Below are 16,753 nucleotides of genomic sequence, written 5' to 3'. Positions count from 1 at the left end.
CTACTAAACATTTCCCAATAAAACAATATAATTTACAAAATTGAATTAAGGTCAGTATTATAAAACACAATAAAAATAAAATATAGTAATACAAAATAGAGTAATATAAAATATAGAAAATACAATATGGTTTAAAATATATAAAAAATAACATAAAATGAAATAAAATAAGGTAAAAAATATAAAATAAAATGAAATAAAATAAAATAAATTAAATTAATATGTACCATAAAACATGTTCGATCAAAATAAAACTAAATTATAAAAAATTAATAAACTGATGTTAATAACATAAAATAAAATATAATATAAATTGTAAAACATCATATAGTAGAATTACATACAACTAAACACTAAATAAAATAAAATAAACCAATATAATATACAAAATATGTTTTAGGTGGTATTTGAAAATGCATTCACCTATCAATAGCAAAAGGAATTCTCACGACTATCTATCCTGTTAAAAAACGGTACATACTTAACTTGTAAACTTAATAACTACTTTTTAGGACACCTCTTTCACTTTTGATGTCAAGAACTTTTTTTCCTTTTCATTACTCTCTCCAAAAATTTCAATTTCTTTACATTTTCAACAAAATTTTAATGCAATAATCAAAATAAATTTATAAATCTTTAGAAATTAAAAAAAAAAATCAAAAACCCAAAATTCATAGTGGCACATGAAAATGAACACTAACTTTCATTACTTGCCATGCGCTCTGCAGGACGAGTTGCGTAGAATCGCCAACGCAATAGTGGCGCCTGGTAAAGGGATCCTCGCGGCCGATGAATCGCCAGGTTCAATGGATAAAAAATTTTTACTACATAGCTTACCTAACACTGAAGAGAATCGTCGTATATACCGTCAACTTTTGTTTACCACTGAACATCTCGAGGATCACATATCCGGTGTTATTTTACATAATGAAACACTTTACCAAAAAGCAGACAATGGCAAAACTTTCGGAGATCTGCTCCGACAACGCGGCATAATAGTCGGCATTAAGGTGGATAAGGGAATCGTGCCATTGCCCGGTTCACTGGATGAGGGCACCACCGAAGGACTGGATGATCTCTATTACCGCTGTGGTAAATATAAGCGCGATGGTTGCGACTTTGCTAAGTGGCGTTGCGTACTGAAAATCGGCAAACACGTACCCTCCTACCAAGCCATTTTGGACAACACGAATGTGCTTGCCCGTTATGCCTCCATATGTCAATCGCAGGGTATTGTGCCGATTGTGGAGCCAGAGGTGCTGGTCGATGGTGAACACGATATTATCAGGGCGCAAAAGGTAAAGAAGCAACTGCATTTAACTATAAGTAATTTCATAAATTATTCAATAGCTTTACTCTATTTTTTTGTGTGGAAAAAGGTGACTGAGACAGTGTTGGCTGCACAATACAAGGCGTTGCATGATCATCATGTATACTTAGAGGGTACATTGCTGAAACCAAATATGATAACACCCGGACAGAAGTGTCCGAGAAGAAATTCACCGGAAGAAGTAGCTTATATAACAGTGCAGGGTTGCCTCAGAACAGTACCGGCTGCTGTACCAGGTACGTTTATGAAGAATAGAACTGTTAAAAGCCACAGCAATAGATTCTAGAGGCTATGCATGTAATATGTCAACAACCGTCGGATGTTATAGATATTCTATGTAGTTTTTAACCGACTTCAAAAAAGGAGGAGGTTATCAATTCGTCAGAATATTTTTTTTTATTAATCGACTCAATTCTTCTCTGTCCTTTCACTCCGGCGCATGCTTCTATTGCTCACTATTATATATATATTTATTTATATAATTTGTTTAAGCTAATGCTGAAGGCTCGAGCTTTGAAAGCGATAAGCTGTTCCTTCTTGGATCTTAAAATCTAAATCAGGTATCGTTAGCCTACAGCTGAATACTTACTAGGCTCTTGTCTAATGCAGTGATATCGTTTGTTATTTAAAAATTTTCAGATCCAGATTAAAAGTTGCTTTCGGCGGATCTGATTAGGGGTTCCGCTTATTAAGGTATATCTTTTATTACCGCTTTTTACCTTAGTCCTAATTGTTAGTTTCCAGATGTCGTTTTTATAGATTTTGGTGGAATTCACATCCGTCTTTAAGTTTTCTGTAAACTTATGAAATTTCGACCGACATGTAAGCTCCTATCTGCTCCACAGCATATTGCTTTTACGCCCCCTTGATCTTTCTTTTTTTTAGTAAAAACTCACTCTAATTACATATGTACATAAATATATTGAAAAATTGTTTACTTTGAAGGCATCGTTTTTCTTTCCGGTGGCCAGTCGGAGGAAGAGGCTACGGTACATTTAAATGCTATAAATAATATCAATTTGAGGCAACCCTGGGAACTATCATTTTCTTATGGACGTGCACTACAAGCATCGGTATTGGACGCCTGGGCTGGCAAAAGAGAAAACATTCCATTGGCCCAAGGTGAACTACAAAAACGTTGTAAGGCAAGTAGTTACATTAAATAAGGTTACAATCTGTCTCTATATCTTTCAAGCGTATATGTAGGCAGTTTTTATCATTTTTTAACTTTTGAGGTCAATCAAGGGTTAAAACCTTATAAAACTATTTTCCAGATCATTTTACTTAGGTTCACCGAAGACAAGTAACCTCTATGAGTTGAAGGGTACTCATAGAAGGCATACCACTCTCAAAACTAGACTTTTAATGAGTTTTTGGAAAATACTTTAAATGACCTTTGCGGGTTGAGAGCTAGAGGATTACAATGTTACGAGAAAATATTGCGGGAAAAAGAAGAAGACAAAACCCTCGCTGAATTAAGTTTAAAAATAATTTTTTTCATATTTCTTAATTCGATTTTTAACCAAATCAAAACCAAAAGGATTCGTTACTATTATAAAATAATTTGCTTCAATACCCATAAAATTTACAGGATTTAGTCAGAGGTCGTTCCGTACAAATTTACAATATCTTCAGTAATATCTTCCTGTAATTTCTGACTAAAACCTGAAATTCTGACCGGTACTGGTACAAAAAAAAAACTGTCAATTGAGATTGGTTTGGTTAAACCGCTAGACACCGAATGACCCTCAATTTGTTGCACAGTATTGTTCGCCTAGAAAACGCGAGTTTCAAGCCTTATCGGGCGGCAAATATTCATCTCTTAAAGAAAGGTTCTCCAGTAATTAGAAATTATTTAGTGTACATATTATTTCTTCTCGACAGTTATTAGTTGTAGGGTTTTCAATAGATGTGTTTGGTATATAAAGAACAATAATAACGGTAAAATACACGTATGTATATTATAAAAATTATATATGTAAACCGATTGTATCAAATTTAATTTCTTGACGGTATTTTTTTCCAAAATATTATTTTACCAAAAATAATTTATGCACTCGATTTTTAATTCTTAATCTTCAATGTTTTTTTAGTTTTTAATTATGTACATATTACATCAGTAAATAATTAAATGTTCTTATTATCTTTCATTTCACAGGCAAATGGACTAGCCAGAGATGGTAAATACGTGCCAGGCTCTATACCGGCCTTCAAACCTGACAAAAGTTTGTACGTCGAAGATCATAAATACTAGAACTTCAAAACGATTTAAGCTTACATACACACATATATATTACAATATATTACGTACATACACATTTTTATATTTTATTTAAATTACTGTAAAGTTTGTAAGGCACCTGGCATTAAATTTAAATTTGAAATAATTTGCTAATGTAAGATTCGCTCAACCAACATAAGACAGAAAGGGCAAAATAGCTTTTTGGCTTTGCTCGTTATTTTTCCTGTGAATATGGATTACCTTCGCCGCTTTCCAGCACTTTGACAAAATGCAGGTCATCAGGATGGAGTTGGTTAAATAGGAAACTTGCGGCAAGATTATGGAAAGTATTATTTTAAAAATATTGTCATGAAATCCATCGAATCCTACTGAATTTGATTTAGCAGAAACAACACAAACAAATTCAAAAGACCCATCAGCAACATTTAAACGTTCAATGTAGCTATATACAGTCATGTGAAAAATAAGAGGAAAAAGGTTTAGCTATTTTTCTTTTAAGTCTAAATTTCAAACTTCGTTGAAAAAATCGAAAACTTCAAAAAACAAAAACTACATCAACAATAAAATTTTTATAAAGAACTTTTAGAAAAATTCTAAGTATGCTGTTTCATAGCCCGTTAAATTCTAGCTCAACAAAGTGCAAGTTTCAAGTGGCTAAGAATTCGCGTTGTTTTTTGATATTTTTTTTTTGTTGCTGTCGGTGTCACAGTATAAACACCCTCGGTCAAAAATTAACGCGTATTCTTAGCCACTTGAAACTTGCACTTTATTAGACTAGTATCAAGAGCGAGAAAACGATAACAATACCGTTACATATATCGATAACATTCACAATATCGGTACCGACGATCAGCATAAAAATAATGTCAGTGATGGGCATCAAAACAGCAGTATAATATGAGTAACAGTAACCAAAATGGAAATATGGAAATAATTTGAGTAAATATAACATAATATGTATTGCACGTATGTAAGTATAGTCCTGTTGATATATGTAAGTATGTATGTATAAGCACCATTGTTCTCATCAAACGAAAAATAACAGGTTAGTATTATATACTAATTTATGGCGCGCTGAAAAGCTTTGGTTTCGTAATTTTACTTTTTTAGGCTTGCGATTCGTCTGGATCTTCGCCAGCATAAGGATTCTGATTTTTATCCTTTACACGTCGCAGAGTAATACCCATTTTTAATTCGGAGAGGAAGTCGTTAACTGGTGGTTTGCGTTCAGCGCGTGGCTTAATACCGCTGATCGTTGCAGCTTTCTCATCGACTTTCTGTTAATAAAAATTATTGGTAAATATTTTATTAGCGTTTACCCTTACTACGGCCAACAAACCGTAGCACCTACCTTTAAAGCAACGCCCTTCCGTATGCTATCAAGCAAAGCGCCACGCGTATCGCCGTTATCATTGTTTACGGTTAGTGAAGTGGGAGGGCCATTACTACTTTTAGCTGCTGTATTTGACATGGGTGGTGGTGGAGGAGGTAAAGGTGCGCCACCAGCCGGAGGTGGTGGAGGCGGCGGCGGTGGTACTTGTGCGCCAATAGTTGCAGGCGGTGGCGGAGGTGGTGGTGGTGGCGCTGCCGCTGCCGCTGCTGAAACTTTTGCAACGAATTGTGGCTTCGGCGCCGGTTTAGGTGGTGTTGGTGGCGATGCTTTCTTTCTATTGCCAATAGTGGCATATAATGGAGAGGAATCTGTACCGCCATTTTGACTATTTAGCGGTTTCATTGAAGCATAATCATTGTTCTTCGTAATTGGTGGTATCGTTAGCTTAGGAGGTGGTGGCGGCCTATTGTGAGCCACAGTGCTTCTGTCATACAAATTTCTATCAGCGCTATTATCAGAAACTTCCCACTCGTCGATGCTTTCCAAACTCTGATTGGAATGATAAATTACTGCCGATTTATTGTTGTTGGCCTGAACTAGAGAAGGTGGTGGCGGCGCTGCATCGACGCTTGATTTCGGTTTGATAGTTGTAGGTGGTGGTGGTGGCGGTTGTCTATAAGTTTGTCTTGGCTGCATTGACGCTTGTACTGTTGGAGCTTCCGCTACAGTCTGAGTACTGTAAATATCTTCGATCGATGGAAATTCAGTAGGACTGGCGAAACGTGAAGCTAAAAAGGAGAAATTTGACACAGGATTCGTTGGAGTTGTTGGCGTAGCGCAGAAAGTTGGTGGAGTAGAAGGAGTTAGCGTAGGAGTTAAATCTTGTTGAGGCAATGGTACTGGCGGCGGTGGTGGTAGGGGTGGCGCATGTCTAGATTTCATGTGGCGTGAAACTCTCGGCGTTTCGGGTGGTGTACGATCCGTGCGCGAGGAAAAAGTGGCATACATAATGTTGGGTGGTGAATGGCTGACAGTGCCATTGCCATTGTGCTGTGGTGGCTGAAAGTCCACATCGTTTACTAAGTTAAATTCAATATTATACTAAACTCTTGTAGTTTACTCACCATCCACGTAAACTTTGATTGCACAATATTTTTGATGACATCCTGCTTGCGCATGCCGGCCAAATCTTCCTCCTTGATGCCGCGCTCCAACATATACTTCCGCAGCACATTATCATTCATGGTCATGGTTAGGTCAAATGCATTACGCGTTCGGTCACGCGTCATATCTCCGGCGATGTGTTGAAAGTTCATCGGACCGCTAATCTCGTAACGGGAGCCTTTAATGCCCGTCACAAATGTCGAAGGCGAAGGTGGCTGGGGTGGCGTCGGCTGAAAACGACGTGGTACTATGGGACTACTTTGTTCTAAGCTTTGCAGACTACTGCTTGATGAGTTAGAGCTGATGGTGGCATAGTTGAGTGTTGCCGATAGGCCAGCGTTGTTATGTCGTCGCATACCAGGAGAGGCTGTGGTAGTGCGCACAGGTGGTGGCGGTGGCTTGGGACGTTCTGCGGGTAACGATGATGGCGGTAGAGTATATGATGATGCCGATGCCAGTGTTGAAGGCTGAAATGATGGCGGAGTACTTTGAATAAGGGGTTAAAAATTCTAAGATTTATTCTAACTTTAGTCTAAGTATTTCTGCTTCAATAATCTTTTGATTGAAATGTGGTTAACTGATATACATAAGTAGTATTTGTAATTATAAGGATTTTAAGCGATTTTGGCCGAGTTCAACAAAGCACGCCAGTCGTTTCTCTTCCGGGCCAATTTACGCCAATTGGAAGTGCCGAGTGAAGCCAAGTCCTCCACCACTTGGTTTTTCCAACGCAGTGGGGATTCCCTCTTCTCCTGCTCCGCCAGCGGGTTCCGAATTAAATTTTTTCAGAGCTGGAGCCTCGGAGTCCATTCGAACGACATGACCAAGCCAGCGGAGCCGCTATATCGTTGTAAAGCTCATACAGCTCATCATTCCATCGCCTGCGGTACGCGAGATCTTCAAGGCGTAAAGGCCCGTAAATCTTCCGCAAAATCTTTCTTTCGAATACTCTAAGAGCCGCCTAATCGGATGTTGTCATTGTCCAGGCTTCGGTGCCATATACCAACACGGGCATGATAAGTAACTTATACGAGTGTGGTTTTCGTACCTCACTCCTAAATTGCCTGCTCAGTCCAAATGTAGCAATTGTTGGCAAGGGTGATTCTGCGTTGGATTTCCATGCTGACATTATTATCGGTGGTGTTAATGCTGGTTTCCAAGTAAACGAAATTCTCTACTTTCTCGAAATTATAACTGTCGAACAGTGACGTGGGGGCGCGAATGTGCTGACTGTTTGTATAATGACAGGAGATACTTCGTCTTGTCCGCGTTTACCACCAGACCCATTCGCTTTGCTTCCTTATCCAACTTGAAAAAGGCAGAACAGACTTCGCGGTTTTTGTTACCGATGACGTCGATGTCATCGGCATAAGCCAGCAATTGCATGCCCTTGTAGCAAATTGTTCCTGAGCGGTTCAGTTTTGGAGCTCTTATTATCTCCTCCAACATCAGATTAAAGAAGTCACATGAAAGGGGGTGGCCCTGTCTGAAACCCTGTTTGGTGGCGAACGGCTCGGAGAGGTCTTTCCCCAATTCTGACGTAGCTGAACGTCATTTTACACAGCCGTATCAGTTTGGCAAGGATGCCAATTTCAGACATAGCGGCGTATAGGCAACTCCTTTTAGTGCTGTCGAAAGCGGCTTTAAAGTCGACAAATAGGTGGTGAGTGACGATCCTTTTCTCGCAGATCTTTTCCAAGATCTGACGTACTCTGAATACCTGGTCTATGGTGCATTTGCCAAGCCAAAAGCCACTTTGATAAGGCCCAATCAGTTTATTGACGCTGGGCTTCAGTGTTTCACACAATACGCTCGATAAGACTTTGTAGGCTGATCTGCGGTAGTTGGCGCGAATGGCGGGGTCGTCTTTCTTGTGGATAGGCAGAGCACACTTAAATTCCAGTCGTCGGGCATGCGTTCATCTGACCATGGAGCATCGACTCCGTCATCATCGACTGGGGGGCTCGGTTTCGTCTTCTCCACAGCTTTCAGTGCTGCTATCATTCAGTAGGGTGGAAAAATGTTCCATCAATAATTTAAGTACGTTCTGGACATCAGTTCTTGTTTTTACAAGAATTCGCGCTGGTCTTAAGACCACGTCCTATACGCAAGTCTTAAAATATTTCCGAAATATTTTGGTGAACGTCTGCAACTTTTTTGGCGATGCAGTCTAATGTACAAACTAAGTTTTTCTTATCGTCCCATAAACTTTATCTAAAATAAATCTATACAAATTGTTATGGGTAAGTTCTTTAGTAACTGAGTAACTGGTTGTGTCATAGGTACTAAATATAATGGGTATTTCGATTTTTCCCAAATTTATTTACGCGCAGTGTGTTTAGTAATTATATGGCTATTCCAAGGCACATTGAACAGGTGAGTATAGAACTTTAGCAACACCAACAAATTTCGGGTGTTTTGCCTGTTCATTTTACAGGCCTTCAAAACCCGCGAAGGTTTCTAAGCTGGCAGGATTTGTAAAAAAAAAAATTTTTGTTTGAGCTTCAAGGAATCGCCTAAGCACTATATCCAAATTAAATAAAGTTATATACAAAAAATTGCATCACCTTAAACTAAATTTTTCTACTAAAACTAATAGCATATTTTCACGCTTGCGTAATTCAATATTTTTTGCAAACACTAAGTTATATCATTCAAATAGAAATGCAAATACATTATTTAATTACCATCCAATATCCTGGCATTTTGTTGCTTTTTATAATATCATAAATGAATGCGCGTCGCTGTTCCGGTGTTAAATATTCAATTTCATCCGATAATCCGGCTTTGCGCAAATACAACCGCAAAGTTTCATCCTCACCGGTGCCATCGAGAGCAAAAGTTCGTTTGAATTCTACCGATTCGGCACCTTCCATGTGCTGGAAATCGTTTGGAGAACTAATGTAATTTTTATCCATATTTCTGTATGCCTTCGAAAGAGGTTTTAAGAAAAAACAAAAAACAGATAAGAATCATAGAAAATTTCGACTTCCCTTAACCCTTTATTTAGACTTCAGTGATTAATGAGTAATGGTATGCAGTCACATATCATAAAAATATGCGCTGTGAAACCTCGATATAACGACGTTGAAGGGGGTAGGACGAGCTCTTCGGTGTAAAATTTGTTAATATACAAAATCTTTCCACAACAAAAATAGAAAATTTTGGTTATACACAAGTGTAGTTTAGAGATTTTTAACGGAACTCTAACCGTCAACATATTCAGAATTCCCCACGAAGAGGCTTTTGAGTCGACACATCGTAGTATAGGGGCTCAAAATGTCTTCGTTTACCTATGTGCCATTTTTGTATAGAATATTTCGCAAAAATAATTTTTTTTTCAGGGGACTTTGCCAACATTTTTCATATTGAATTTTTTTCGCGTTTGTTTTATTAAGACTTGTTATATCGAGGTTTCACTGTAAGTAGCTATGGAAAATCGTTAGCAAGCTTACAAGTGGTAACACATACAAAAATATCTATACTCCGTCGATAAGAACTTTAAGTAAATGAGTTTTTTTCGTTATCAGCACAAAAATTACGATCGGATTCGCATAACGACTTATGGTGATTCACTTTGATAGGTAAATTTTCGCATTTTTTCTGTGTAGCCGTTGAAAGGAATATAGATAATAGTTACTGATTTCCTGCTAGATCTTTCAAACACTTAATTTTTTTTTGTTATCTGTATGAAAAGCTATTAAACTTTACTGTTTCTTTTTATTTATTTTTTTTTTTATGTTTGGTGTTCAATCAACCCAAACATGACATCAATCGATAACATGAAACGATAATTTTAACCGACCACTTTTCAGGTCTTCTTTCAAAGAAACAAGAACAACTATCTATTAAGCCGTTAAAAAATGCTGAAATCGCTTTTCAGCAACAACACCGACAGAAGACAGTTATGAAACTCGTATACTTGCTCTATGAATTCGAAATTTTGACTGACTTCAATTTGAGAATAAGCAGTTGGCATTACTCACAAAAATATTTTGCCAATAATTTTATCAGATATCGTTAGTTCTTTTATCAGTTTCTAATCACTTTGTACTCTCTTGCCTTTGTAGAAAATGTATTTGTATTGTTTCTACCTACATATGTACATCTCTTTATTGTTAATTTCTGCTTTATTAATTATTTTCGCACAGGTGAGTTTGCTTATCTAGTACATACAAACATACTAGCACCTCGCCGATGCTTATCAGCAAACGTGTATCAAAAGCAAAGTATCAAAATAATCATATCGATTGCTGGAAGTCACTTTCATTCTAATTTTGCGTGCGACAGTAGTAGGTACCGTAAACTCACCGTAGTTTTGGTACACACGTATGTACATATGTACATTAGGGTGGTCCACATTACCATGAATTTTGTAAATAATTTTTTAAATCTATCATCTCTTTGAGACAAACTAAAAACGCATATTTGGCCCCCAATTCCGCGAGTATATTGATTTTTTTTTTGTGTAAACTTACTGTCCCGCGGTGTTAGATGATAATTATTTTTTTATTTTGCCGATAAAAGTTATATCCTAACTTTGCCTGCTAACAGTTATTTCCTAACGTCTATTTTCACGTTGTCTGATAAAATGATTCAATAATACAAGGTTCGATAAACTGATAGTTGTCTCTCTCGCACCGCTCCCTTAGCAGTGGCACAGTGTTGCTTCTTTGCAAATTTATTTGGAAAAGTGTAGCTTTGCAGTGAAATAGAAATATAAGCTTTGGTGCAATATGTTGCAATATGAAGCACATTTAACTGATGAAAACATAAATTGTTTTTAAATTGGATGTTTACATAAATCTGATAGTAGTTTTATTTTAACTTTGAGTCCTTTTGCATTTTTTATACAGTTAAATAGACATAGTTAACGTAATTCACGTAGACGTATTTATATTTCGTCCAATACTTCGTTTAAACTGCCAGACTTCCTGCAAATACATTAGAATTTACAAAAGGAATTTCACCACTAATTGCCACTTTGAGCACATAACATACTATAGAAGAGACGCAGGCCACTGTCAACACCAAGACGTCCAAGGCATTAGACACACACGGAGTCTTAATTCAAATGCTGAAAAAAACGACGGCCTGTTGGATTGTCTAAATCACCGACACGCAACACAACACAACAAGGCGGCGCCAGGGAATCTTACTGACCCATCTCGTTCCTTTTCCAACACAGTTAAGTGAAAGTCTGAATCAACGTCAAACTTGTGATAGGACACTAGTAGTAGAGGGTGACCTGTCGAAGGAACGAAATTATCGTTCTTCAAGCCCTAGAAGATCAGAATTCCTGAAAGGGATTGCTGCAAAGCGATAATATCTATGATTGACGAAGGATCCCAAGTATGGTATATCGATGGATCGAAGATGGTCGATGGGAGTACTGGGGCAAGCAAAGATACCATGTTCCAGGCGGAAGTCTTCACAATCGAAGTCTGCGTTCGCGGATGTTTTAGTGCCAGAATAAATATTATGTCGAATAGCCAGGCAACATTGAAAGCCTTGGTCTCATGCGCTTGGCGCCGCGCTTTTCTGTGGTATATCTAAGAGATACAATGCAAAGCTACTTAGGAGCTAGGAAGAATTTCTCAGACTGCTGGCCACTCGCGGAAGTCAAAGGGAATGAGACAATCAAAGACATCCATAACTCCTTCCTGGAGGAACTCCGAAAGACTCCTTCAACTTAGCCGTGAGGGTGTTAGAGTGATTACAATCAGGCTTAAGCACAGTAGATATTTTTTAGGTCGCAGCATGAATATACCCGACGTAATAATAGAAAACACCCAACACCTCTTTGAACGCACCACCAACGCGACGACCCTGAACTTCAGGATTGCCGACTCACAGGACGAAGAAGTCGGTGCATGGCATTATCCCTGGGGGTTTAAGCACTTTTATTCTAACCACAAAAAAACTAGAACTTTTGTTCATCCATCTCAAATGACACAAACAACTGTTCGTTCCCACGACTGTCGGGTCTGGGTAACCGGAACGAACCAAATTTATATCTGACCAACGACTGTCATTCCATTAACACTCCTCAAAAACTCTATGGGGAATCTATATGCTGTTACAACAACAAGAACTAGTTCAATTAATACAATTAGAGGTGCGTGTTACCACCCTGGAGCAGCTGGTCTGATCAACGTCCAAAAAGCGTTTGTTTTCTAATTAGCTGGTATTGGATTCATGGTTATTACTTCGAAACATGACTAGAGATCATCAGGGTAGAAAGGGCACAAAACGACCGCTACAACAACAACAACCCATTGATCCCACGAAAGCCGGACCGGAACGACCCACATTTACATCTGGGCAAGGACTGCCACTCCAGCACCACTCCCCAAAAACTCCTGCTAGCTAATTTAACTTTCAAGATGCCGTCATCGAGGCAACAACGTGAAATTCTGGCCTCGTTTCCGTACACATATTTATAATAAATTCAATAACATCTTTCTGGCTATTTTTGACTAAATCCCGAAGTACGGGAACTCAGACTTGACTTTCAAGTTCCCTCTCGACTTGAAAGGAAAATTGATATCGAAATTACGCTCTGAAGTGAGAGTAAAAAGTGAGTAATAACAAAAAGTACGGGTACAAAAGAGTATTTTTCCTGTAAAATCGTCAACCAGTGATCGCTTGACATTTTTCATGATTTTACCACTAGAAAAAGTTCGGGTCAAATCTTGCAACTTCAACAACTCTCCAAAAATCGCTCTCATTTACAGGATTTTGGAGTATGGGATCATTGTAAATATCTGTAAGTTCATGGTGTCCTGGATCAGGGTTATTATATTAAAGGTGTTGCTTTGATATCCCTTTAATTTTGTAGATACGCAACAATTTCTAGCGCTCAATTAAAAGAAAAAATATGCAAAATTTAAATTAAATTTTCTATCCTTTGCGGCGCCCTGTAGTTGAACACACTCGCTGGCGCTGAATAGACTATTTCGAACACCCACCACCAGTAGCAAATGTTGGCGATTATAATTTTTTAATAATTTCATACTTAAACTTTGTTGACACATCGGGTAAATCACGCCAACAAATATCTATAATTTTTGGCAATTTTTCTCTGCATTCGCATGTGATTTTAACAAAGTTTAATGCCCCTCAATGAAGTGTCTTAATTTTCATTGTTTCGCAAGCAGCGTAGCAACTCCGAAAACATTCGGAAACGTTTTACCCGAGCCGCCATTACGTTCAGTGAAGAACGTGCCCCTGTGAAAAACTCGTGTCGTTGCACAATTGGCAACGAATTTTAACGCAAAAAGTGGAAAATATTTCCAAAATTCATTAGAAATTTACAAAAACAATCGCGCGTAGTATTTTGCATATAAAATATGTGAAATTGGATAGTTTAAGTGGAGAAAACACGTTGTGAAAAAAAGTATGCATTAATCGAATTTGATCGATTTTGGTGAAAAAAAAATTTTGCTGGTGCTCGCCATTTACCCGATCCGACAATCTCTGGCCATTGTTTTTGTTTCTCGCTCGGGCGCATACCGTCTAGATATGGTGCGAATGAGAGGTCGGTAGTGAATATGATTTTTGGGCGCATATGGCGTTTCGTGTTACGATACGGTTGTGTGTTGTATATGCAAGCGAACTGTGTTTAGGCCAGGTAGCTAGCTGACTCGTACAAACTTCTTGAAGAGGAGTGATGGGTGTATGTGTGAGGTTGTTGGCTGGAGGCGCTGTCGTGTGTAGATACGATACGGTAGCGCGAGCGCGGAACTGGTACGTCGGTATAGCAAAACGATTCATTATACGTGTCGGTATTGGTGCATGGGTGGGGTAGTGTTTGTAACGGCTGCTGGATGGCTTGCGCGGCGCAGTTGATTTCGAAAATTCGGAGTTGGGTGCGAGTAGGTACGCCCGTGTATATTATTTTCGGAACTTTACTTTTCCGCAACCTAATGAGCGTGTGCGCGAAAGAGTTGAAAATGGTAGCTTTAAATTGTATGAATTCAATTCGGAGTTCGGCAACGTGCTCGATTCGGTTGGTATCGTTTGCCGTGGGTAGTTTTTGCGTTTTCCGCTTGGCTCTGTTCGATTTATAAAAAATTTTGTGCCTGTCATCGGCTTGAATTCATATGAGTGTAAATGCGACAACCCGCGCTGTGTATGTATATTTTCCTTGTCGGCGCGCGCGATCCCTGCCGAGAACGTCGACGACGGCTGGGCTTCCGCCATTATGGCTTTCATGCCAAAACCACGCTATTCCCAAATTTCTTAAATTTTGTTTGTAATTTTTACGCAAAGTTAAAATGTATAAAATTATGGGAGCTATTAAAAAGGGTTACTGATACAGCGGAAATTTTATTTATTGCATTGTTGTTTCATAAATCTCTTGTTTTGTGGTGTGAAATATGACGAGCATATTTTTCTGTTTGCTAGGAGGACCTCGTTTTTTCATCAATTTTCGTGTTTTTTTCAGCAGTACGTTGGTGCTCAGCGAGCATATGTGAATTCGCCGCATAGTTTTTGTTTTGATGAATTCGCCGTGAGATATCGCGTGGCGTCGTTATCGTCTTGACCGAGTGCGTCGTTCGCTTGACAAGGCGCTTGTGTATGAATATAGAAAAAACTTTTAGTGCAACCGCCTTTTCTTTTTTTTTTTTTTCAAAAATCGCGGTAGCATCTTGCATGCCATCCTGAGTCAATAACTCTCGGAATAAAGCGCTGAAAAAGTCTGTGTTCCTAATTTAATCTTAGATTTTTTGAAAGGTGGAGAATGTTCGCATTAAATTTATAAACAAAATCCATATCTTCACGCTTCTTCCTTGTCGGTTGCTCTTAAATGTTTTGACAGCCTTGTGCCGTCTGGCAGCTGTCAGTTTAATTCGCTCAGAAACAGATGTAAAACATATGTAGAAAATAACAAAAAAAAAAAAACAAATATTTTATTATTTTTTCTTTTAATCTATACAAGGAGTTTTGAAGAGTGAAGTAAAAAATTTATTGAAATAATCAAAAAATTAAATCAGTATGAAGCGGAATTAAAAAGTTAGCCTTTTAAAAAGGAAAAGTTAAAAAAGGCGAATAAACGGCAAGGCAGAGTAACAACAAACAAACAATTTGTAAACAACGACCTAGCCCGTACAGCCAAAAGTAGCAATAAAAGCTAAAGCGACAGCGAAAAATCGCACTGTATAAAAAACAGTGTGGATCAAATTAGTGTGATAGTAAATTTAAACAATCAGAATTAAAGTACTACAATGTTGCAATGAAATGTGCAAAAGTCATCGTTGTAATTATGTCCATTCATTTGATTTCTTCGATTTCAACGTGAAAAATGTCGTCGATCCGATTGCTGCACCGCTCGTCGTTGTCGTTGCTACCACTGCAGTGCTGTAATTGCAATAACTTTATCGCCTACATTTTGTTGTTGATAACATCGCTGTTGTCTACCACGCTTTGCGCTATCTATAAAAGCGTTAGCAAGAAAAACAACAATAACAACAGATCTTGCCTTTATCATCACAACCAAGACCAGCGAAAGGATAGTTGTAACCATCCATTGGCACTGAAATCATCAAATCTCGATCACTTTTACTGTTACTGCCGCTGCTTAAACCAATTAAATACTACAACAGCTGTTTCTACAAGAGGGTCAGTAAATCAAAGCACTGTTACCGATTGCCAAACATCTGATACATACATTCTCACACCGCTCACAACTGCTGCCAAGCACAGCGCCAGCAGCAATTGCAGTAGTAGCAGCATCAGCTGGAATTGCAGTGAAAGTGACGGCCCACTTCCGATAACTAGGAACAGGCATTCGCAACAGTACTCACATAAAGAGGAGCAGCAGGTTTTTTACCAATCAATTGATTGCTGCTGCGCCAATAAAAGCAAAAACAAGAACATTTGCAGGAGTAGCATAAGAAGCTCCGTTCACAACCGGAATATAGACAGTGATTGCTACAGTCCAAAACGAGCATTGTATATTCGGTCCAATACTAACACCTATACTAGGCAGCTTAGTAGCCACATCACCACATCATCAACCCCTGAAGAAGCAGAAATAACCGCGACGGTTATAGTACCGACGCTTGTGGATCTCACGCACCCATCCTTGCATCCTACATTAACTCCAAATAGCAACGGCAAAAACAGCCCACTTACCTCCAAACACCTGACTAACAACAACAACAACAAGCCGTTTTTCAATCCTTCAGCGCAGAGGCTAATCAGTAGCAGTTCAACGCCGCTGCTGCAGGAGAATCAGCAGTCTACGCATTCCAACAGTGATTTTGGTGTATCGACGTCGTTACACGTTTTGGTGCAACAACGAAAGTCAAAGTCACAACCAAGAAAACCGCAGCAGAATTTGCGTGTTGGTATCATAAAATACGCTTAACTAAATTTAAATCGAGTCTAAACAACACACAGTAGAAACGGATAATTTCATATTTACGGAAACAATATTCATTAGTAAAAGCCTCAGCAGCAGAGAAAGCAAAAAACAGTCAACGAAACCATCAAACGTGTTTCATTAACAGCTGTTTTTGCCATAACCAATTTGGTACAACTGTAAAACAAATATTGGATAACCAAGAGGGCGATTAAAGTAGAAAGGTGTGAGAAGAATCAACAAAATCAGTAGACGAATCAACTAAAAACCACCGTTGCATCCATAAACAGCAAACACACACACACATACACACAT

General features: G+C 38.4%; 3 protein-coding genes across 3 annotated transcripts; 2 read left to right on the top strand and 1 right to left on the bottom strand.

Annotated features, from left to right (window-relative positions):
- Positions 1-689: 689 nt before the first annotated feature.
- On the top strand, positions 690-3,635 carry LOC118743171 (fructose-bisphosphate aldolase-like). Its single transcript, XM_036475702.1, has 4 exons — positions 690-1,298; positions 1,380-1,566; positions 2,276-2,475; positions 3,489-3,635. Exons 1-4 carry the CDS (start codon positions 690-692, stop codon positions 3,582-3,584), a joined length of 1,092 nt encoding a protein of 363 aa, XP_036331595.1. The 3' UTR covers positions 3,585-3,635.
- Positions 3,636-4,352: 717 nt separating this feature from the next.
- On the bottom strand, positions 4,353-8,987 carry LOC118743170 (formin-like protein 20). Its single transcript, XM_036475701.1, has 4 exons — positions 8,757-8,987; positions 6,030-6,536; positions 4,924-5,964; positions 4,353-4,849 (listed from the first exon to the last, which is right to left on the bottom strand). Exons 1-4 carry the CDS (start codon positions 8,985-8,987, stop codon positions 4,679-4,681), a joined length of 1,950 nt encoding a protein of 649 aa, XP_036331594.1. The 3' UTR covers positions 4,353-4,678.
- A 4,307-nt stretch (positions 8,988-13,294) lies between these two features.
- LOC118743168 lies at positions 13,295-16,743 on the top strand. The gene is made up of 2 exons (XM_036475700.1): positions 13,295-14,379; positions 15,014-16,743. Exon 2 carries the CDS (start codon positions 15,377-15,379, stop codon positions 16,442-16,444), a length of 1,068 nt encoding a protein of 355 aa, XP_036331593.1. The 5' UTR covers positions 13,295-14,379; positions 15,014-15,376; the 3' UTR covers positions 16,445-16,743.
- Positions 16,744-16,753: the final 10 nt, after the last annotated feature.

The sequence above is a fragment of the Rhagoletis pomonella genome, unplaced genomic scaffold (genome assembly GCF_013731165.1).
Source record: "Rhagoletis pomonella isolate Grant_MI unplaced genomic scaffold, Rhpom_1.0 Rhpom_scaffold_00007, whole genome shotgun sequence".
Taxonomy (NCBI): domain Eukaryota; kingdom Metazoa; phylum Arthropoda; class Insecta; order Diptera; family Tephritidae; genus Rhagoletis; species Rhagoletis pomonella.
Note: the sequence above shows the minus strand (reverse complement) of the source record. Positions and strands in the feature narration are given on the sequence as shown.

Excerpts from the sequence above, each read along its gene's own strand:
- LOC118743171 (XM_036475702.1), top strand. The coding sequence starts at position 690 with ATGAACACTAACTTTCATTACTTGCCATGCGCTCTGCAGGACGAGTTG. Across the intron at positions 1,299-1,379 it reads ATATTATCAGGGCGCAAAAG|GTGACTGAGACAGTGTTGGC; the intron begins GTAAAGAAGCAA and ends GTGTGGAAAAAG. Across the intron at positions 2,476-3,488 it reads AACTACAAAAACGTTGTAAG|GCAAATGGACTAGCCAGAGA; the intron begins GCAAGTAGTTAC and ends TTCATTTCACAG.
- LOC118743170 (XM_036475701.1), bottom strand. The coding sequence starts at position 8,987 with ATGGATAAAAATTACATTAGTTCTCCAAACGATTTCCAGCACATGGAA. Across the intron at positions 6,537-8,756 it reads AAATGCCAGGATATTGGATG|CCTTCAACACTGGCATCGGC; the intron begins GTAATTAAATAA and ends CCATCATTTCAG. Across the intron at positions 4,850-4,923 it reads GGAAGGGCGTTGCTTTAAAG|AAAGTCGATGAGAAAGCTGC; the intron begins GTAGGTGCTACG and ends TTTTATTAACAG.
- LOC118743168 (XM_036475700.1), top strand. The coding sequence starts at position 15,377 with ATGTCGTCGATCCGATTGCTGCACCGCTCGTCGTTGTCGTTGCTACCA.